The sequence below is a fragment of the Embiotoca jacksoni genome, unplaced genomic scaffold (assembly GCF_022577435.1).
Source record: "Embiotoca jacksoni isolate LCO1_2020_lvr unplaced genomic scaffold, fEmbJac1.0.p SCAF_23, whole genome shotgun sequence".
Lineage (NCBI taxonomy): Eukaryota > Metazoa > Chordata > Actinopteri > Embiotocidae > Embiotoca > Embiotoca jacksoni.
In genome coordinates this window covers 646,334-669,211 of record NW_027185374.1, presented here as the reverse complement: position 1 = coordinate 669,211, position 22,878 = coordinate 646,334, and the positions used below count along the sequence as shown (strand labels likewise).

Below are 22,878 nucleotides of genomic sequence, written 5' to 3'. Positions count from 1 at the left end.
TTTTTTTATTGTGAATAACAGACATTTAGAGAAAGTTAGCTCAGCTCTTCTATTCAAATCACTCGCCAAAGAGCCTTTGAAATGTTACAGACAACCACATGTTCTATGTTTTGATCACAAGATCTCTTGTCTTTCATTTGCCTTAATAAAATGCCTGCCAGTGTTAATATGACAGTTTACCCTATAAAGGTCAGTTCTGATGAATTCATGGGTGGTCCTCTGCCTCCTAAAAAACATTTCAATCTAAACTCACAGTGTTGACTTATTCTTCAACCTGCTCGAGCATTTTTTCATGCCGAGCTGAGGTGAGACTATTGACACTGTTCTCATATGTTGTTAGAGCCAGGAGATGCTTAGCTTAGCATAAATACTGAAAGCTGGGGGGAAACCTAGCTTGGCTCAGCACCAAAACAGTTCACTAATAAACACCTTACATTTGTTTGTTGTAATTCATAGTTTTACAAAGCGTTATGTGTGAGCAAAATGTTGAACCATTGCTTTCAAATTCTGTCTGCATGTTGTGGATCTTTCTTATTTCAGAGCGTCCTTTTTTTCCCCCCACATGCTGGAGTTATGTATAGTTTATGGATACACATATTTTGGACTGTTTGTTTTAAAGCTGTGCAGGCCATCATTCTCTCCTCTCTCCTTCTTTTTCCATCCCTCCCCACTCTTTCTTCCTGCCTTCTTCTGTCTCAGGCTTTACTTTATTGTAGTGTTTAGTTTAGTTTAGTGTAGTGTATGTGCTGGGAAGGTGCTCTGCGCAATGTGTGTGCGAGTTACAGTGTCAAGTGCCGACCCATGTGTCAGAGTATGCTTGTGTGAGTCTGCCTTATGTCAAATCTGCAGCATCACTTCCCCCCTGCAGCAATACATTGTACAAAAAAAAAAAAAAAAAAAAAAAAGACAACGATTACAGATCAAATTGCATTTTCATTTTCTAACCCTGTGAGCCACAGTTGGCCGGCTGTCGGAGGGTTTCTACAGCTGTTTGATACCGGAAAGATTTACAGCACAGCTGGAATGAAAATACTGCTGGCTGACCTGAGAACTGAGAAGACAGATCTCTGCATCTGCAACAAGAGGCCGATTGCTGTTGGCCAGAGACTTTTTTGTTGCCGTTTTCACTGCTAGTACTTTTTTTTTTTTTTTTTTTTTAAATGTAATACAGTTAAGTGGGTAAATTACCTTTAGTCTGCTACTCTATTCATCTATCCTTTGTCCAAGTGAATTCTTCACAACCTTTTGTCTTATGATGAATGGATGTTCTTTTGATTGCTATACAAGGGTGGATCAAAAAGTTCAGAGCCAAGTCCTGTTATTTTGGGTGAATAGTGCACGGCACCGTGACGTGGATGGAGCAGGAGGAAGCTCTAATCTTTGCGAGCAAGTATTCCACCGCTTTGTCACTCGATCAACATGAGCACCTGAGTTACACACGGGTTTCAGAGAGCTGCTTCGGGTGCATCAGCAATTTCTTCATGCACAGAAGTTTCAGGAAGCCAAATCCAGCAAGTCGAGGTCCGCCAGGCACTTCATCCACGGCAGCAGGTGTTTATTTAAAGACTGTTGTAAAAGTGTCTCTGGCTGCCTCTGTGTCTATCACTCCTGTCTCTGCTGGTCTCTCGTGCTGCGTCTGTCTCCACTCTTAACCCTGAGGACATGCATCTGCATCTGTTGCGGCTCAAGCTGTTTTAAGACCACGACTGAGTTGACAGGGGCAAAAGAAGACGGGACACAGATTGGACGTTAGAGGAAACACAGCCATGCGAACGGATAACCAGCTGTACCCAGAAAGCCTCTGTAGTGGGGATGTAAATGCCAAAGCTTTCGGCCCTCGTGGGACAGTTGAGTTTCCAAAACTACAGCAACTGTGGACCCAAAGAGTATCCATCAATTGTACGTGTGTGTAAGAAAGCAACTTAGAACAATATGTGTGCTCCCGTTTGCCAAGAACCTATCAATGGAGAGGAAACGTTCACAGAGGTTCTTCTTCTCTCCTTTTCCTGTCTCATCTGTCCTGCCTTTGTCTTGATCACAAGCAGCTGCTGAGTGCAGCCTCTTGATAGCAACTGCCTACTAAAGTCTATTTTTGGAAATGGCTCTATTAATAACCCAAAGTAGAATAATGTCTGCTGAGATGGTATTTAGTCCCTTGCTGAATATCAAACTTCAATACTTTTTTGGTTACAACCAAAATGTATTCAAAGTACTTTGCATAAAAATGTTTGGCTCAGATGCTTCTTTACTTATTCTTTGATTAAAACAAATATTTCTGAGTTAAACCATAATTTTGCTCGTTTTAGACCAAATTTTTTTGGCATCATTTCAGATTGACTGCTTTTGACTAGATTTAACATTTGATCATCTTGGCTTCATTTGTTGCATGTTAGAGAAACATGACGATATATTTTTTAGAAGAACCGTATTGAAAAAATACTGTTATGTATCGGGGTTTTTTGCACGCTGCTATCAAGGAATTTCAAACAATACCAGTCCAGTGTTTTAGAAGCAGACTAAACAAAAGGTGCAGTTTTATCCATTTGCGTGTGTCACGTGTATTTGTCGTGATAAGGCCGGTGACAGACCGAACACTCGCTGTCATTCTCTCTATCCAGGCCTCACCGCTAACATGTCTCGGCACTCTGTCAGCACACGCAGAAAAAAAACAAAATGCCTCCCTTTCTTCAACACATGAGAACACACCAACTCCCACGCTGCAGTTTGAACATGCTGATGCTTACGTTGTCATTGGTTCCCTGTCTGTGGAATACAGCAAAGTATTACTTTAGTCTGAAAGCTGCTGGTTGTGATTCACTCTCACTCAGGGTTTGTCTAATTACCTGACGATGACAGGGCACAGGAGTGTCTGTGATAGACGAGCATTATATGAAGCAGGTGGTAGTGTTTTACCAGAATGATAAAGAACGGAGAGAGAGAGATGGCCTGCATGAAATCACAGAGCACGTAATGACACACAGATGCTGAACCGACCTCTGAATATACCCTCCATCATTTAGGACAATGGCTTGTAATCAAATTTAGTCCTTGCTGGTGTTTACTGAGAAGCCTGTGTGTGTTATAGAGAGCGTCTTAAACACTGCATGTGACTCTGCGGTCATATTGTCGCGGGATCCTAACTATCTGTTTACACTCTGTCGTCACACTTACTGCCTTAACTCACAGTAGTGGTCATCGTAAGAACAAATATGGTTGGATTCTCTTTACATTTTACAGGATGGTACACTCGGTGAACTTGTTGGAGCAGCGACAGGTCCCCTGGTCGTGGGGTTGCTGACCGATTTTCACTGATTTTGTACAGGAAAAGGGCCTAAAAAGTGTGATCATGGCATTCACGTGAACAAAAACAAAGAAATACACATCAGTGTTGCCCTGAATACATGTTTTAATGTCAGAACCGTACTATCTTTGTCCCTCCTCTCAATTAGCTCCTTTAATGGAGTTAGCTTTATCAAGGAGACCCATTCAGCAGGTTTGGTGCTGACCTTGGTGAACCTCGGAGGATCCTCTGTTGTTCAGTGGAGTGAAGCAGAGCCTGTCTCATATTATTGTTCACCAGCTGTGCCTCATCCACTCACTCTTCTGTGGGCGTCGCCGCTAACATTTTGAGGCCCTCGTTTTTGTCTTCAGTGGTAGATTGTTGAATTTAATTTTCATTGAGAGTTCCTGTGTTACTTGTGTTTTTGAGCTGTGTTTTTTGCTTGTTTTGGATATCTTCATCAACAGGAAATTCACCTCTTAAGTTGAAGTTCTACTTATTTCTTGATTTCCCATCTTTCCTGTTTTAGCCTCACTATCAAACATTATCTGTTTTCAATTGCACAAAAATATGCTGTTTTTGTATAGTTTTGCACCAAGTTGACCTTAGTGTGTTTTTTATATAATAAAAGTGTAAAGTATAAAATAGATGGCACACCACTGTCGTGATATGTTCCAGGAGCCCTGATGGCACTTTGTTCCTCCTGTATAGAGAGATAGTCGGATAGAAAGTGAAATCATTTTTAACTTTTCACATTGGAATGAGTGAGTTTGGAGTTGACTTATATTCTTGTCACTTCAGGGTTCAGTCATTATTGGTTAAAAGCCTAATCAGAAGCGTTTTGTTTTTTTTCAAGTGTGCAAGAGATGCAGAGAGAATGAAAAAAATGTGGACAGCCAGCATTCATCTCGACCCATGTAACTCGCATGTTGACAAAGATGACTCAAGTGCACAAAGGAAGTTAAATAGACCTCTTTGTATATTGAGAGGCATTATTAAAAACTCGGCTAATCCCTCACCGAATGCCACGCAGTCCTCAGTCCTCAGTGGACTTTAACGTTGCCTTGTGTTGATTTTATTAACTGCCCTGTACGACCAGTTGTTGGCTTCAGCTAAACATAGCACCATTGTTTGGATCAGCTTTGACATATGTTGCAACATGCTTGTTGAATGTTGCTGCCTATATTTCTGTGGCGTTTGTGCCTGGATAAGTTGTGCCACTATCTATTCTCTGTCTGCTGCACATCAGCGACAACAAATGGCAATCTCTGTCTTGACTGTCTGCAGAAGATACTGTCATTTGATGACCTCAGCAGCTCCCTGTCCCTATAAAAACTCTGCATTACCTCATAACTGTGATACGAAGGAGTGAGGTTAGGCGGCTGGCTCGGTGCGACGAGTCAGCGTTTGTCACATCCTTGTTGACCCAGCGGAACATCAGAGAATGATGTGGACCTCCCTCTCCCTCATGCAGCCAGCAAACATAGAAATGCTGGCAATGGAGCTTTGAGGCAGCTCGAGTCTGTCTAAAAAAATGTATTACAGTAAGGACTACTTTAAAAATGTTGTCAAAATCCAGACCTTTTACAGATTTTCACACAACCATCCCCAGAAGTTAGTAACGGTGCTGGTTTGGATTTGTGGCTTTTGCAGCTTTTGGAGGAGCAGTATGCACAGCAGCAAATGATTAAGAGGGTGTGCTGGGGATGTGTTGTAGTGACAGGAGTATGTCATGTGAACGTTAGCAGCAGACTCGAGTTTGCAGGCTTTGCTTCATATGTGGGAAGAATGGATGTGTTCAGCACCTCCTCGTGATGCAAACTTCAATGTGGGACTGAGCTTGTAGATATTCACTGTTGAAGACATCCGATCTTGCTCGTGTCTGTGTGAGGTCTGAGGGGGGAGCTACGCAACAGTGTTATTTTCTCACTGATTGTTATGACCCCACACTGTCAACAGAGCATCTATTTCTGTCTTTGCATCACTGTTAATGATGCCAACTGTGTGTGTACGCATGTGTCCTGTGTGGGGAGTGTTTAAAGAGCCAAAACAGCTGGGAGTTCGGAGTTTGAGCTGATGGTCGTGGTGAAGTGAGAGTGATCACGTTCAGAGCCCATGCTGGGGCGTGTGTGTTGTGTGTGTGTGTGTGTGTGTGTGTGTTGTGTGTGTGTGTGTGTGTGTGTGTGTGTGTGTGTGTGTGTGTTCATTTGTGGGTGTCTCACAGCAGAGGGATGTGTGTTATCCATTAAAGAAAATGGGAGAACAGTTCTATGCTTTGCAGCTGAGTGTCGGGGGGGGGGGGGGGGGGGGGGGGTGAGCTGTTCCCCTCTCTCTGTTCCCGATTCTCGCTGGATGCTTTTGGATTTTGTCATGTTACAGCTATGCCTTAGTTTACATGGACTTCACGTATACCTGCATTGTATTAAAGATGATGCTCGAGTACAAGCTTCACCAGACTTTTGTCAATTTAAGTGTGTTTTTTTTAATCGACAGTGGCCGGATACATTTGAGGCCACTGGTTTGTCAGACATCTGAGCCAAAAGAAAGAGCTGACCTGTTTCTCCATCCTCAAGATTTGTAGCCTGATTCTAATCACTTTTTATTGAAGTAAGAGTAAACTGCGTCTGTCTTAATCACACAGTTACAATCAGTGTAGTAAACTACACAGACAGTTTTCCAACAGTGGCGTCAGATTAGCTCCATAAAGGCTTTTGGTTTGGACTAAGTGCCATGCTGAAGAACACACCGATGGCAGTTGGCCTACTGCTAATGTTCCCAACTCAGGGTTTCTATTTCTTGCAACCTGATGATTTTATCCCTTTAATCTCTTGGTTTTCCCCTTAAATTTCCCCAAAAAATGTCTCTTAATTTACAAGACAGATAGGGAGCATTTGTGCGCTCTGTATCATCAGTTCTGATACTTTATTAGAGCAATAGGATGCTCATACAGACTGAAATACATAAATCCAAGATGCTATGTTTTTGTGGTTAACTTTTAACATGTTTTTTGGATAAATAAATGTCAATAAAAAGCTGATTGGGAAATTAAATTCCAAAACTCATTACATACCGTCGACAGTGATGTAAATTCGATCCAATTTACAGTTAATGGGCTAAAACTTTCAAAACCACCGGTATTCTCCTTTAAGGCTCCTTTATGGCTAACGCAGTCCCAGCGTTGTAACTCTTTTATAGCACGCGCACACACACACACACGCGCACACACACACACACACACACACACACACACACACACACACAACTACACTTAATAAAGTAATAGAGTAATTCAGATTGCTCACATTTCAATACCGATGGAGCAGAACCAGGAAAAGCCCTCAGTGCAGACCACCAGTCCCTCGGTAGAGTTCACATTACTGGTGCTAAACCTGCTCTACTTTGTGTACATAAGACAAGAATGAGTGTGTTAATCATGCCCTCTGACACACACACACACACACACACACAGCCATGCAAACACAGGGACATTTAGATAGGTAGACATCTAAAAAAAAAAATCATTCGTTCTCACAGTATGAGGTCAAAGTAGTAGATTCAATTTAGGGAAGATAAAACATGGCTGTAATGCCTCAGCTTGGATCAGTTGGATCAGGTCAGTAAACCAGACAGTGCCAACCTCTTCCGAGCAGTACTCAATCTTGTCTTTATATTGAATACTACATTCAGTCTCCCACAAGGCTGTCAAAAGTGTTCTCTCTCTCTCTCTCTCTCTCTCTCTCTCTCTCTCTCTCTCTCTCTCTCTCTCTCTCTCTCTCTCTCTCTCTCTCTCTCTCTCACACACACACACACACACACACACAGATGCTCAAGCCCTGTCAGCTGGATACTGTTAGTGTTACGCTGGGGGTTGTAGAGAAAAAGGTGAAGGGAGGGAGAGGAAGAATGTAATCCCAACACCTTCAGCTTCTGCCCTATTCACCTTGCATGTTATTCTGCTGGAATGCCATTAGCTAAGTAAAACATGGTTGTGTATGTGTATGTGTGTGTGTGTGTGTGTGTGTGTGTGTGTGTGTGTGTGTGTGTGTGGGTTGGTGGATGGGTTCATGAGTGTGCAGATGTCTGCATGCCTGTCTGTGTGGTGTCTGTGTGGGAAGCTAGAAAAAGACCTAAAAGATCATAAAAAGCATTTTTTTGTGAGTCTTAAGTGTCCATAAACATCGATTTGAGCTTTTGGAGGCGCTGCTGGTTAGTGTGTGTATGAAGTGAATGTTGAGCCTTAACCAGCACTTTAATGTTGCAGATTAAGTAGGCACTGGCTGCCTGCTGATTGAAACCAGACGCATTTGCTCTGACTTCCTACACACACATGCACACAAATGCCAGCACATTGTTTCAATGGACTTTTTTTTTTTCCCCAAAATGCACAATGTCCGTTTAAGGAAAACTTATTTCCTCAAATGTTATGGGTTTTTGTCATTTCAGCATAAACAAATTAAACATTCATGCCATTTAAATGAGTCAGAGTTTCTCACACTCTCCCTGCCTTTTCTCGGCATCTTTAATGACTACACGTCACGTCTCAACCAGACCTCGGTCAAGTTGCACATCGTTGTCGGTTGTTGCTTAACCCAGAATAGAGTATGATTTAGATAAGGGTCACCACATTAGTACAGCTTAGAGAGCGCATCACTGAAAAGTCAGCGTAGATTAAGGTGTCCTTTTTTTCGGCGCATATTTCAGAGAGCTAAAGCAAACCAAGCATTAAAGCATGTCCTAAAACAATACCCCAAATATTTAGTCCCCAGCAGCACCTTCATGGATACTCATAAAGGCCCAAGTATGTTCAAATTATTGACCGAGGTCTGATCTTATCTCGGGTTTAGCGTGGTTTAATATTTCATTATATCCCCTCTGGCTTACAGGGCTTTGTCCCAACTGCGTTCTGCATTGGTCAGCACATGGCCCACAAACACAGCCGTGCACACACACTCTGGCCTGCAGAGCCCAGTGAAAACAAAGCTGGGCTCTGCCAATGTAAACACGGCCATTGTTATGGGCACTCTTTCCCGCCTCGTATCTTTGCTCCCCGTGGCGATGCAGGGCTCGGAGAGGTACGGCTCTGGCAAAGGTCCCATTTCGTGGAGTTATATTAAGAATCGCGAGGAATCATTTGCCCTGCATTTATGTGACCATGTCATTATAATGCAGGCTGCAGAGTGTGATTTATGTGCTCGGTTTCGCTCCCTTGCACTCCTTTTTCTCTCTTTTACTAGTTCAGTTTTAACTGCTTGGCTCCGTAAGTGTGGTTTGTGGCCGTTTACTCCGAGAGGTTTTAGCTTTTTGACAATTATTTTTAGAAGAGCAGCAGTCAACTTACTATATTGTACTGACTTTTGCCAACAAAGAAAGCCCATAGAAAAACATGGGAAATTGTTGTTTGGGATGATTGATGGAATCGTATTACTCGAGCCTGTGTGGGAATGCCAGGTTTTGCCTTCATTTGTGTGGCAGTGCATGCGCTTTTGTTTGCAGCGATGTGGCAATGCCATGTCCTTTAACGGTGAAAAAATGTGTGTAAGCATATGTCCCATTATGATGTCTCTCAGCTGTGACCCCGGGCCACATGTGCAGCCAATTAGGACCAATCAGAAGGCTGTAATCAGGGCGTGGCGTTGGGATGGTGGCAGCGTGGCAGCGGGAGAGTTGTAAGACCCATGATTAGTGTCAGACTGATGAGGAAGAACAGGCGGAGCTGCCAGGCCAAATCCCATTTCTTAATTTTGCTCCTTTTCTTTTTTTTCTTTACATCCTCCTGCGTTGGCCTGTGTTTATTTAGTTTGAGCCAACCAGACCTGGATAAAATGGGGTTTCAAATTCTTGGTTTTTTAACCTATTTAGTTGACAGATTGGTGCGGTTCGCCACATGAGATGATGCAATCACAGAGGGGTACTTAAATGTAAGAATATACGTTTCTACAACCCTTACATATGGCAACGTACCTGACACTCTATTGTTTTTGCTATTCACACAATTCATTGTGAGAATATTGTCAAAAACACAAAGACCAGAAATCATTTACTACACTTCTGTTCGATGCAGGTATGACATCAGCCTTCTGCCTTTGGGCTCATGGTAGAAAAGCAAAGCAGGAACAAGAGTTTGTGGAACTGTTTGAAGTTTTCGAAGTTCTTTGAACCAGCTTTGTTGATTGGCTCTCAAGTTCTGCAGTAAGATAACATCAAACCCTTTTCCCACATCTGCATTGCTCCATATATCTTTCCCTCTGTAACTGACAGAAGCATGTCTGGATAGCTAAAAAGTGAGTACTAGTGTGTAGACTTTGTAAAGCTCTTTCTTATTCGATCACTGTTTCCACTGACTGCGGTGTAAAAGAAAATAAGCAAATGTGTAAATGAAGGACTAAAGAATGCAATACAAATTGAGTTATATAGTTTGAAAGTCTGTCTAATTTCAATAGCCTTCATGTTCTTTTTTCATTGTTTTGATACTGATAAAGAACTTTCCTGCAATGGGAATTAATTCACATAGAATCACTGCTTAATCGTTTTTAACAGTTAATCCTTATTTACTTTAACTATTAATCTTCAGTTCTCTGCAAATAAATACTTTCTACATACTTTACAATCTTGCTGTCATTTCTGTTTTTGTCTTTCTTTCTTTTCTTTTTTTTGCAAATACCATCACAAACCACAAAAGCTACAAACTTGCAGAAATGGCTTACTTTTTGAGCTTGGGATCAAATATTAGAAATGAATACACTCTGTAAGGTGGAGGTAAGATGTAGGTGTACCTGAGAAGCAGACATATTTTCCTACTTTTTGATACGAGTTCCTTAGAGACAGTTGTTGTTAAGCATTTGCCACGTCATGTGTTTGATTAGTATGCAGACCATGAAACTGCAACATCAGCCATTTGGCTAAAGAGAATCCCTCCACTAATATTTCCTGTCAATCTGTATTGTCTATCTAGTAAAAATATTCTAATCTAATACAAAAAAAATGTCATTAGAATTATCTTTAGAAGGACCTCAGTGAAAACCTGTAAACGTCAGTAGTTAAATGTGCAGTCTTTTCATCATTGCTTACAATTGGAAAAATCTTGTAATGTGGCCAGGGCATAAGTAGTATCCAGTGAAAAGGGGGGAGTGCGGCCTGCTCTACGCCTTCCTGTGCTTTGATTGGCTCTTGGATCACCGCCAAAATATGTCTCTGGAAATTTGATCAGTATGTTTATTCATTGGCCTTTAAACAACTGGTCCATTTTTACCCCCAAATCACATGTCACAATTTCACTATTAGTACCCCTGATGTCAGCAAAACCAGGCAGCACATTTTTCTTCATGGCCTATTTGTTTGTCCGGAGCAATAAAAATGCAAGAGTGACAGGCAGCTGGACAGACAGACAGACATCTGCCCAAGCTGTAAACCACCACCAATCTGACAGGGCAGACAAACACAGTGACCGGAGCATGGCCCGGGCCTCCAAAACCACATGTGAGCAGGCAGGAATGTATAGACCTCTGCGTCGTGGGTTTGTGTCTGAGGGAAACAGTGCAGACTCCCTGACTCACAGGACACTGTTAGGTTGGGGGTTGTGGAGCGATGGGGAGGTGGGCGCAGTTTCACTTTTGGGAATCCGTGTGCAAGGTCAGGAGGAGTGAATCATGGCCACGATGTTGTTTACGCCGTCTTATTCATAGCTCCTTACACTGCGATCACTGCAAGTGTTTTTGCTTTCATTTTAGCCTGAATGTAATGGGACATGAGAAGTGACTCTTAATCACCAGCAACAGTTTGATCATACTTGGGTTAAAGCCACCACACCCTACATTCTGTTAAAGTCTTGTCCAGAATAGGGCCAAAATGATCAGTAGCTTAATCAAGTAGTTGATTTGATAATCAAACAGAAATTTCATCTGCAAAAATTGCGATGAAAATAAAAAATTTTAACATTATATTTCTCAAGCCAGAACAGCTTTCTCTCTCTTAACTTGTTGGTTTTGGACTGCGGGGTCAGGCAGACACAGTTAGTGTCTCCTAATGGTGACACGGACGAGCACCGGTGAACATAAGCAGCTAAAGAGCAGATGAAAAGTTTCCCCCCCGAGAGTTGAAAGAAACCAAAAACTGAAGGCAAAAGAGTCTCTTTTTTTATTATGTTCGTCAGGGATCCAGAAACGGGACTCGTCAAACAGATGTCGCTCTGCGTGTGTTGGCTGTATTGGGCAACGGCCACGCTACAAATGGAGCTCCATCAACCTGAAAGCGTCTGTTAGAGGTGTGTAGCTTGGTTCCGCCCAACTGTTCTGCGCAGCGTCCGTCTTCGATGTGGTCGTAGTCTGGAAACCATGTTCGTATTAACGTTTGCTCAGCCACTCCGGCCGACGGACCGGTGAACGACCGCTGGCGGTGGCTGAGCGCGGTGACATTGAAGTCATTCCAACGACGAGTTTCTGTGCACAGCAGACGGAATCTGGCGGTGAATGCCGATTGGTTAAATGGCTGCTCCGAGAGTTTCAGGATGAGCCCGACTACGCGGCCGCAAACAATCCTCAACGGAGCCCACGTATCTACGCAGCGAATTTGGGTCTGATAACATGAGACAATGTTTCTGTGGCTCAAAAAATGTTCTCAAATATATACAATTTTATGAAACTATAATTTGGACAAATATAACCTGTAAAATATCTACGTGTAAATGAATATCAACACACAATATTGGCTGATCGATGTAATGGCCGAGCTCTACGCGGAACCCATCTTTGCAGAGCTGTAATCAATCAAAACTACGTCATCTAATTAGACTGTCTTTCTTTCCTTTGCTCCACCTTTCCTTCTCTTTGAAGTTCCAAAGAAGTTGCTCCAGGATCAGGGCCCCCGACCGCCAGTGTACCACCCACCGCTCGGCACCCATGACCCCAACGTAGTGGGAGACGGCCCTCCGGAAGGGAACTCGGTCAAAAGCCCTGACATTGTTCCAGGTGAGCAAAATGACAAACACAAACTTACACACTCAGTACCTCCCATGGTGAGCCGTTAACACTAACCAGTCACACGGCCTCCCAGGCATCAAGAGAAACCGTAATTCAGGTCTCCAGTCTGCGCATATATGTATGTATATTAAAAGTCACGCAAGTTCAACCGGTTCCATATGTGTTCACGCAGAGCCATTGGTGGTTTGGACCTTTTTATGAATACTGCTCTTAAAAATATACGGCTTTCCCGAGAACCAATGATTTCACTGTACGTAACCACAGTTTAAATCAATCCGTTGTAATGTCCGACTCCCGGGGACAGAACGAGGGAGAACACCGAGTCAGAACAGTGAAATGAAAGAATGAAAAAGAAGAGACGCCAGCAAGGAAAGAAGCTCAAACAAAGCTTTATTCATGAGAGACGGCGGCCTGCATCCAGCGCACTAATTACTACTGCTCAGCTACCGGCACTGTACTGATTAGGAGGGTAGACGAATGAATGAGGACTTAAGAGAGGGAGAGGACAGAAGACGTGCGCTGTGGTGCCGACAGCTCCAAACGCACGACTGCCTTCACGTCCTTTTGCGCTGGCTTTGAACGCTCCACCTGCCGCTCATCTGGAAAAACCTGTTTCCATCTCCCACGTGATTCTGTGACAGCGAACGCAACGTAAAGAGGAGACGCGAATCTCCTATATGAGAGCAGGAAAAGAGGCGTTTTACTGTGCCGCCGCCTTGCTTTTTTAATTGGTACCGTTTCTCTTTGGTCAGTTTCAGCTGAACAGCGTGATGAGGTTTTGAAAAGTAATTCGGTCTTTCTGCTTGACAGTCATCACCAAGAGGTGCAGCGAGACAAGAAACGGGAAGCCGCTGTTCGCTGCCAAGAAAGAGTCGAGATCTCCCTATAAAAGCTTAAAATACTTTTACTGTTTGTTTCTTGGTGTGGATCAAACCAACAAAAAATGTCAGATTAACACATTTTGTGATGCCAATGCTAGTAGGCAGATTTTATTACCTGCAGACAGATACAGACTACCAACTAGCTTAGCTAAAATAAGATAAGATAGTTGGCTGCTTGTCTCCAGCTTTACATTTACTATACAGCTATTGAGTGGTTATAAACTTCTTCATCCAACTTCCAGGAAGCGAAAACATATTTCTCCAAAAATCCTCGATCCAAGCCTTGAAATTCCTAATCCATAATAACCTTTACATATACTGTACAAGTCCCTCTTTCAACCCGGGACGTTCTGCTTCTGCTTTCACTTAACTTTCAAACATCCCTCCCTCTTATGAGCTTGTTACAACAATTCAATAAAACCATGTGATGCTGACAGCAAATGAAATATTTAAACCCAGGATGCCAAGGCTTTTATAGAGACACCATTATATGAAATAGCATTTTGAATTCAGCCTGTCTTATTTGGAATCTTTACAAACTTTGGGGCATGTCTAGAATTTGAAATAAAACTTTGGGGATTGTGACACTGCTTGGCACAACAACATCTTTTGAGAGAAATAGATCCAAAGTTGTAAAACAAGAGTTTTTGACATTTTATTGTCTTTGTTTGGTCCCATATGATTGCTGCTGTGGCATTTCTGAACTGCAGTTCCCAGAGATTATTTGGTCATTCTTGTTCTCTATTTTTACTGCTAATTTATTCCAGTGTTGTTTATTTTTCTCCCTTTAGCCATAATGCTGAGTATACCCATAATGACACATTTCCTTTAAATATTAGTGCCATTACATTACAAATATACAACATGTCATTTGATTAGGATTGCACATTAATGAATTATTTTATAGAAACAACAACTACTGCTATATACCAGGATGGACTGGTGTTATTGTCAGGTGATGTTTGCACCACAGCCGTGGGTCCAGGTGGAAACATTTACCTCCTCAGTGAGCAACTCCAGTCTAAACTGCATTTATCAGATAAAGAGAGCCTGACACACCTCAGAGACTCAGCAATTAGAGGTCATTGGTGAGTGTGTGTCAGTTCACCAAAGCATACTCACCTTCTCTGACAAAAAAACACTCCAAGCATGTAAATATTACTACCGACACACACACACACACACACACACCCTCAGATATCAGATCTTAAGTTGTTTTTCAGTTTCCCATTCGTGGTGCTTAATTTGTAGTAGTCACTCGATCCCACCTAAACCACGTCTTCTGGTTAACTAGAGGTGACTGCACTCAGAAAATGAGTGTTAATCCACACCGTTTTGCACGCACATGACAAACCAGCAGGCAAACTCTGAAGTTATCGCTCATGAAAACCCAGGAAACTGTTGTTCCCATCTATAAATAGAAGTTTTCTGAGATTTCTGGGAGCTTTTGAAATGTTGCCAAAGAGGAAACTTTTTCCATGTGGTTCTCTGTTACTTAATGACCTGAGTCAGAGTGAACCGGACAGAAGCGGATGTTGTGTTGTCTTCTGAATCACACCAGCTGTCTGAGAACATGCATGTGTCTTATGCATGATGCATCTTTTCACAGAAGCATATTCTCGTAGAATCTCCTAAAAACTGCCGGGAACTTGTACATGACTCAGTATTGTGAACGCTGTAATTACACTACGCTCTCACTGTACTGCAAATGACCCAAGCTGCACCGTCATAATCTGACGGGAATGAATTGCTTGAAACTCACTCAGTGAGTCACTGAATGTCGGACCGCGGATTCTGATGTCAGAGTGTATTCATGTTCAACTATTTAATAAACACATCCGTGTGTTCATGGCAATAATTCAAATGGCCGATGAACGGCGTGCTTTTCTTTTAGAATGTAGTCTGGTCTGTGCCACCATCTGTTCCTTTCATTTGTTTTTTCAGATAGGAAAAAGATTAGGGAGACGAACCCCGACGAGGAGAAGTCCTCAGAACGTGGAAAAGGAGGAGGAGAACGTCCACCGAGGCTCCCAGACATGAATCCCATCATCAACGCCACCTCCAGCGCCAACATGGCCCTCATCAGCAACGCACTGGCAGCCTACACTTACATATCGGGTAGGACGACATTCACGCAATCTAATGTGGCATCACATCACGTGTAAAATACAGACTCTGGTGGTGGAGATCTTTTTAGAGAAATAAGGCTGGTGGGCACACACACACACACACACACACACACACACACACACACACACACACACACACACACTACACTACACTACACTACACTACACTACACTCTGTCGGTCACCTGCTCTAAGCAGCTTCTAAACCAGACGCTGGAGTGGTTCGTGTCTTTCCTGTTTTATTACCTTGCGCTCTGTGACTGAAATTTCAAAGTTGTAATCAGCCATGATATTTTATGACCTTTATTATTTGCAGTTTGAGTTATAATTATATATTATGCCACTTTTTTGTCAGTGAAAGATATTTAGATGAAGAGAAAGGCTCTAGTCCAACTTGAACTTGACGTGGTTTTTCTGAACACAGCAGAAGTAGCAACGTTTGTGAAACATTATAAGTAAACCAAGAGACTGAGCCTGGGAAGGAAGTCTGAGCTGTAAGTATGCTGTCAATGTTCATTACAGTGAGTGAGCCATCAGGTGAAATATAGCTGGCTAAACAGGTCAGGGAAAGATAAAAGAAACTCAACATGAGTAAGGAAGAGCCAATTAAATGTCGGGCATGTTTTCTGTAAGAAATCGACTAAATGTAACGCTTCCCTCCCTCGTGTTCGTGCTCTTGTTCCTCCACAACAGACCACCCAGAGCGGGCCGCACTATTCTTTGTCTGTGGTGTGTGTTTGGGCCTCTTCCTCACTCTCTTCGCCCTGGTGGTCCAGATCTCCTGTCGCACCGACTGCCAGCCCCGCCAGCGGCCCCCCACCAAGAAACGAGCTCGCCCTGCCGACTCGTCCTCGGACTCCAGCGACTCGGACTCGGACTGGGACACCACCTCAGACCTGTCGGCGCGGAGACACCGGCGCTTTGAACGTACGCTTAACATGAACGTGTTCACGTCAGCAGAGGAGCTGGAGCGAGCGCAGAGGCTCGAGGAAAGGGAGCGAATCATCCGAGAGATCTGGATGAACGGGCAGCCAGACATCCCAGGGACACGGAGCCTCAATCGCTATTACTGAGGACCGCTTACATGACTCCAACAAGCTTTAGGACGCACTTAGGTTTAAAAAGGAAAGAGACAAGGCGGGGATGAAGCTTTACAAGAAAGCATGCAAAAGCAACTGTGGACTCTCACTGATGAGACCAGTGGAAGGTATTGCACACCTCTCCTCCCTCTCTGCCAGTTTGCATATTCCTCTGGGTATCATAAGCTGTACCCCGTTCGAGCAGGACCATAAGCTCCCACTCTGAATGGTAAGCTCGCCCATTAGCTGGCTCTTACTGCCGGAAGCAAGAGGTGAAAGGCTACGCTGCCTTGCCCGTGACCTCAGCAGGCCTTTTTGAAGTTGGGATTTATGGGTTAGCTGCCTGAGACGTACACAGGCCTGCAGAGACTTACGCGGTGACTGAAGGACTACGGCCTCAGACAGGTCTGATTCATACAAAACTCAGCTGCGGCAGCTGGAAGAGACTGCGACAGTTGGAGCTTCACGCTCAGCACCCTCCAGTATTCCAGTGTGAACTGCAACCGAGGGCTCAGTTTAAAGCGAGTGCACTTGACAATGGGACAATGTAAGACAATCTTTTCAGTGAGTAACCTTGCTGCCTTTTTTGAGCTTTATAAAACCAAAAAGATATTTTTAGGGGGAATTCATCTCAACCCTTATGAAATATATTTTATAATATTTAATAGTTTATTGATGTTGTGTATTTTTGTTTTCAAGTATGGTTTATTATGAGATATTTTTATACTTGGCGAAGGTTGTCTGGCACCTCAGGGATGCAATCCTAGTGTTTCTGTGTTTGGTTGATGTATTTGCTTCCTACGAAGGGGATCAGCCCATTTAAACAGCTATGTCAGCATTTAAATAAAAGAATTAGAAATATCATATAAAGAGCCTCAAAGAGGTTTTTAGTGATTGAACCTTATTTTGGATACAGTATGTTTATTTCACAGTGCAGGGCCTTTTCTAGCTCTGTTGTCAAGATCGCAGCTGGTGTTTCTCTCAGTAACTGTTCAAATTATTTAACAATTAGAAATCCTACATTTAACTTAACATTTATGTTTTCCCGTTTGTCAGTACTGCTGCTTTGCTAAACTTTATCATGTGTAAAATCTGAATGTCTGTTAAACAATGCACTTGTTGTCTCCACAGATGTAAAGTACATTACCAGAATATGCCAATTTTGTACCAGTGATTTTTGCTAGAAGTTTATTTTTCTGGTCCTCACTCATAAAGAATTGTGTGAATTTTACGTATTGTGCCAAACATGCCCTTATTTCAAAGAAATCAGTGCTAAAAAAAAAAAGATGCTTGTGGGAATCACTGCTCACAGCCATCTGAAGAAGGAACTGGCACTGCAGAAATATTGTTCACGATGGTCATGTTAACCTGCTTCTCTTAAATCATGTTACCAGTTTAATAATAAGCTATTGTCAGTACAGCTCTGTTTATGCTTCCTTGGATTCAAGCATAGAAATAATAATAGTTTTTATAAACAGCTTGGTATTTTCCTGACTGAGAGTTTTAATTAGAGAGTACACAGGACATATCAGGGTCATCCTCATGAAAACCGCCACATTTACATAGCTTTTATCGTGACAGTTTGTGTGTTTAAATTTGAATGGGATTAAAAATGTGCCAATAACATGAGACCAAAATATGACGCCTGTGCTTGAAATAAACTGTGTTCAAAAACAAGCAGTAATGTATTTTAATGTTGTACATTTTCCTCTGAAATTATATGTTTTTCATTTTAAATGTCACTTCAAATGTGCACAAAGTTATGTTACTCTGCAGTTATGCACACTTTTTTTTCCGTTGTATCGTGACCCGCACAGAAAAGACAGCTTTAAAGTGATCATGTAAGTACATTAAGTAATGTGTTGAACACATGGTTGTACAGGAGTTACACAACTGCTGGTGAACTCGTTTCTTGCCGCTGCTCGCCCCCTGGTGGTAAGAATAGGGCTCTACAGTTTCTGCAAACGTCATACTACAATTAACATAATCAATCATGTAACTACTTTACGTGAATTGATAGTAGTTCGTAAACTACATCGCCCACAGAGCTTTATAAAACACGAAACAAGTCCAATAGAAGTTGTTTTTTTTATTTTTATTATTATTATTTTTTTTTAGGATGCTTTCCGTTATCAATTTCTTAACAATTCTGACATTACTTTTATTTCCTCGGATTTTCCCTCTGAACTGTGTTGTTGTTTTTGTTGTAGTTTTCGGGACATTCTTGTTTACTTTCCAAACATTTCGGTATTGTTGTCCTCCTGTTGTTTCCATGGATACCACGCCGTCGAGTCGCTTTACAACAACAAAACCTGCAAATTGGATCCGCAGGTTTCACGAAACCTTCAACATCTCGTGCAGCCAAAGAAATTAGAAAAATTAAAAGAAAAATCCGGTGAAAATGTCGAAGTGGAACAACCACGGGTTGCCATTTTTTCCAGGATATACATTTTGGGATGTGACGGTAGGTTTGTTTGTAGATTGTTTGTTAAGATATAAACTTCCGTTTCCTTACATGTTTAAAACGTCCCGTTGCTTTAACGTTAATGTCGGACATCCTCTGCAGCAGAAACACCATTCCTGCATTCCTCCAGTCGTTTGGTTGCAGTTTTGACGGTGTTATTTACTCCGGCCTGCTGGTGGCGCTGTTAGCATTTCGGGCTGTTTTTAACTGTTTTACAGCAGACTGTCGCTTTGAACTAAAATCTGTATTTAATTTTCCATAAGAGTGGAACAAATACAGTTCCCTGCTGAATTGTTGACAATGTGCTATTTAATAATGAGCTTTTTCTCTTTTTTTCCCCCCAAGGTTGTTGTTTTCCATTATTGTAATATATGTTATTATTTAGTCCGCCACATGTTGCATGTTATTTAAATGTATTATTCTTTTGAGTTTCAGATCAACTAATTGATTGCGTCCTTATTTGTCTGCAGAAGTCAGCCTTCCATCGGCCCCAGACTCTGGGCTACAAGAACGGCTTCCCTCTGCCCAGTCGCCCCACTGTGGGAATTGGCCAGGAGCCTCTTTTATCGGTGCAGCTGACTCCACACGACAACACTGAGTTGTTCGCTGAGATCCCCAACCTAACATATGGGCCCGCCGACCAGGCAGTACACGCAGACTTCATCCCCGCTCATGTGGCCTTCGACAAGAAGGTCTGGTTACACCTCCCGTTGTAACACCGGTAAATGAAGGTGACCATTTGACCCCATTTCGTTCCTTGTTTTGGGTTGTAGGTGTTGCGCTACTATGCATACTTTGTGGAGGAGATCCTGGATTCCCCTGCAGAGCAGTACCGTGTGCGCCCTGTGGTCATCTACTACTACCTCGAGGATGACAGCATGTGCATCTTTGAGCCCAGGCTGGAGAACTCTGGGATACCGCAGGGCGGACGGATCAAGCGCCAGCGTCTACCCAAGGACGAGCATGGAGAGCATTACCAGTGGAGAGACCTCAACCTCGCGATGGACCTGGTGGTGTACGGAGTGAAGTACCACATCACACAGTGTGACGCCTTCACAAAGGTACAGCACTCACCTGTCTGAATGCTCTCTGTCTCTTATTTATTTATATTATTCTGTGTGTGTGTGTGAGACTCAAAAATAAGGAAATGCACTTATAATTCTGCTGCAAATGTACTTTCTGTCTGTGTCGACCTCTCGTTCGCTTCACAGGAGTTCATGGAACGTGAAGGTTTGATTCTGAATGAGCCCGAGCCGATGCCAGCGGATCCTTACAGCAAACGTCGCCAAATCCCTCAGCCGAACCACACGACACCCCCCCAGTTCGACCGCGTCTTTCAGTTTCTCACCATGGACCGCAAGGTTAATGAGATTAAATAACGCTCCTCTGGACACCCGTCATGATAATGAACTGGGTTTTATTCATATCAGCCTACACGCTGGGTGGACTGCAGAGAGAGGTGTAATGTTTCGACATCAAGCATGTCTTTATCCCCTTTATCTCTTCTTCTTCATGACCTGTAATTCCGTCATCTGTATTCAACCTAATTCTTTTTCTTTTTCAGTAATCGTTTGATGATATTTCCCTGAAGTGTTTGTGCCTTTAGACTTTGTATCCGTCACACCAGTTCTCTTTCTGAGGCTGTATTTAACCCCGTCTTGGTCAGGTGCTCCGTTTCTTTGCTCTGTGGCACGATGACGAGTCGGAGGCCAGGCGTGTGTCCATCCAGTATTACCTGGTTGACGACACGGTGGAGATCAGAGAAGTCCATAAACCCAACAGCGGCCGGGATCCCTTACCCGTCCTGATGCGCAGACAGAGGCTACCCAAGAAAATCAAACCGGGTACGGTGCAATGCCGTGTCGCTTTACATTGTACATTGAATTCTTTTCATTTATTATTGCGCAATGTAGCAGTGAAGGGAGACACTCTCATTAGGTTACAGAATGTGTCGTAATAATAATGTTACGGAAAATTGCTCTGCAGTTTAGTGTTGGTTTTGATATGTTTTGGACTACTTTATGCACTACACAGTAATCATACGACGCACAAAGATGAAATATATTTGACTTTGTACTGAACTGGACTTCCTAGACAACATAAAACAGTGGAAATATCTAGTAAATAATAATAAACACTAGGACACACTGATTTTATTTACTTACCTAACTGCCACATGACTTTTCTTTCTTTCCAGAGAACTTCCCCAGCTGTGTGTTGGAGGTGTCGCTGGCAGAGGTGGATGAGTACTACTCCCCCAAAGACTTCCAGCTGGGTCAAACTGTGAAGCTATTGGGCCGTCACTTCAAGCTGTACAACTGTGATGCCTTCACTAAAGAATATTACCAGAAGAACTACCCGGACTTGGAGATGAAACCTGCGGAGCTACCAGAGAAGGTTGTTATGCCTCAGGCCAAGGTGAGAAACTGAGCTGTGGCTTTAATGTGTTTTCCTGAACAAAAATAGAATCTGTAAATTCTGTACATACGTGTTATTATAGTACATATTATTTCTTCACATCAATAACCCTCTCTGGTCTGTATTTACAGGAGATCCCTCCCTACAATGGTTTTGGTTCACTCGAAGACTCTCTTCAAAATTGTTTGTCTCTGATTCCTGAGCCTCACAAAATCGACGTGTTAAAGTTTCTGGAGAACAACAACAAAGTGCTGCACTACAGCGTCGTGCTGGTGAGACAACGTTTGACTGTGTTTGTGCTGCCTGGTAAACAGAACCTACTGAATGACTGCATGTTGATTGAACACCGTTAGAGCATCATTCCAGCAATAAGACTTAAATCAGCCAAACTTCACTTCTCATTCTACATCACAACCCGGGACAAGAAACGTCTTCTGTGATTGACCACAGAGTTCACAAAGACTCCAACACATAATTCAAATGCATCAAAATAGAAGCCGATCATTTGAGGATGGCGACTTACAGACTCGATTCACTTCTAAGCTATAGACAACAAAATACGTTGTCCTCGCTCAAGCTGTTCTGTGTTACGTCCCAGGACTCCCAGTATCCCGAAGACGAAGGCCGTCGTTTCATCCTGTCCTACTGCCTGGCCGATGACATGATCAGTATTTTTGAAAAGCCCACCAAAAACTCTGGTATCATCCCTGGCAAGTTCCTGAAAAAGACCCGCGTCCCCAAGCCGGGCTCTACTGTGGAGAATCCGGAGTTCTACTCACCTGCAGACTTCGCTATTGGAGCCACTGTAGAAGGTCAAATTCTCTTTTTAACAGCCTGTAATGATTCCCTTGTTATGTATACACCAGCATCTTTTCTCCAAGACAACATGACAGATACGTGCTGTACGGCTCATATAGCGAGTTTCTAGAAGGACACACATCGGGCTGTATTTCACATTACAATTATTTTGTTATTTATTATTATTATTATTTAGTTTCATTTTCCATTAGAGGGATCAGTACCAAAACACAAAAGCTCAGTATATTGAACTTTATTCCTCTTTTCTTATTTAGTATTCAGCCGCCGCTTCGTGCTCACTGATGCCGACTACTATGTGCTTACATACCTGGAGTCCATCTCAAGCCAGATCCCCTCTCAGACGCTGGATTCTTTGCGACAGAAACTGGGAGTGAGGATCGCAAATAACCAGCCAGCTGACCAAAATGGTAAAAAAAAAATCTCATCTGCCATTCGACATAACACAAGAATTTAAAACTCGAGAATTATTTGTCAGTAACACCTTTCTTCCAGTAGGTGTCACTGTAAGAAAAGAAACAAACTGGACAAATGTAAATCAGTTCATGCTCCTACTTTTTTTTCCTTTCTTTGTCAGGAGAAGCAGCAGAACCATCTTTGTGATGTAAAGGAAATCCTGAAATTCTATTGCTCCAAGTGTTACTTATCCTGAAATAAATTCAGTGTGACTCAAAGCCTTTGTAAAATGTGTCATTTCAGCATAAGACATATACCTGCTGCAGTGAAGGTGAATTATTTGGTGAGTTTGGACAACTTCAGACAAATTATAAAATAAAACTAGCCTTTGCACGTGTCACAAATTAATTTCTGTTTCCAGACCGGCGGTGCCAGCACTT

At 42.7% G+C, this 22,878-nt stretch overlaps 2 protein-coding genes across 2 annotated transcripts in view; both read left to right on the top strand.

The window, feature by feature from the left end:
* The window catches only part of LOC138203346 (protein eva-1 homolog C), a 71,199-nt gene extending 53,189 nt beyond the window's left edge, over nucleotides 1–18,010 (top strand). The window contains exons 6-8 of the mRNA XM_069158112.1: nucleotides 12,109–12,243; nucleotides 15,081–15,254; nucleotides 15,959–18,010. Of these exons, the coding sequence (XP_069014213.1) occupies nucleotides 12,109–12,243; nucleotides 15,081–15,254; nucleotides 15,959–16,338 (689 nt within the window). The 3' untranslated portion in view covers nucleotides 16,339–18,010. The remainder of the gene's footprint in view (nucleotides 1–12,108; nucleotides 12,244–15,080; nucleotides 15,255–15,958) is intronic.
* Nucleotides 18,011–18,658: 648 nt separating this feature from the next.
* On the top strand, nucleotides 18,659–22,691 carry efhc1 (EF-hand domain (C-terminal) containing 1). The gene is made up of 10 exons (XM_069158712.1): nucleotides 18,659–18,808; nucleotides 19,279–19,500; nucleotides 19,582–19,869; nucleotides 20,020–20,169; nucleotides 20,475–20,652; nucleotides 21,006–21,226; nucleotides 21,358–21,498; nucleotides 21,825–22,038; nucleotides 22,300–22,452; nucleotides 22,620–22,691. The coding sequence occupies exons 1-10, from the start codon at nucleotides 18,746–18,748 to the stop codon at nucleotides 22,643–22,645; spliced, it is 1,656 nt and encodes a 551-aa protein (XP_069014813.1). The 5' UTR covers nucleotides 18,659–18,745; the 3' UTR covers nucleotides 22,646–22,691.
* Nucleotides 22,692–22,878: the final 187 nt, after the last annotated feature.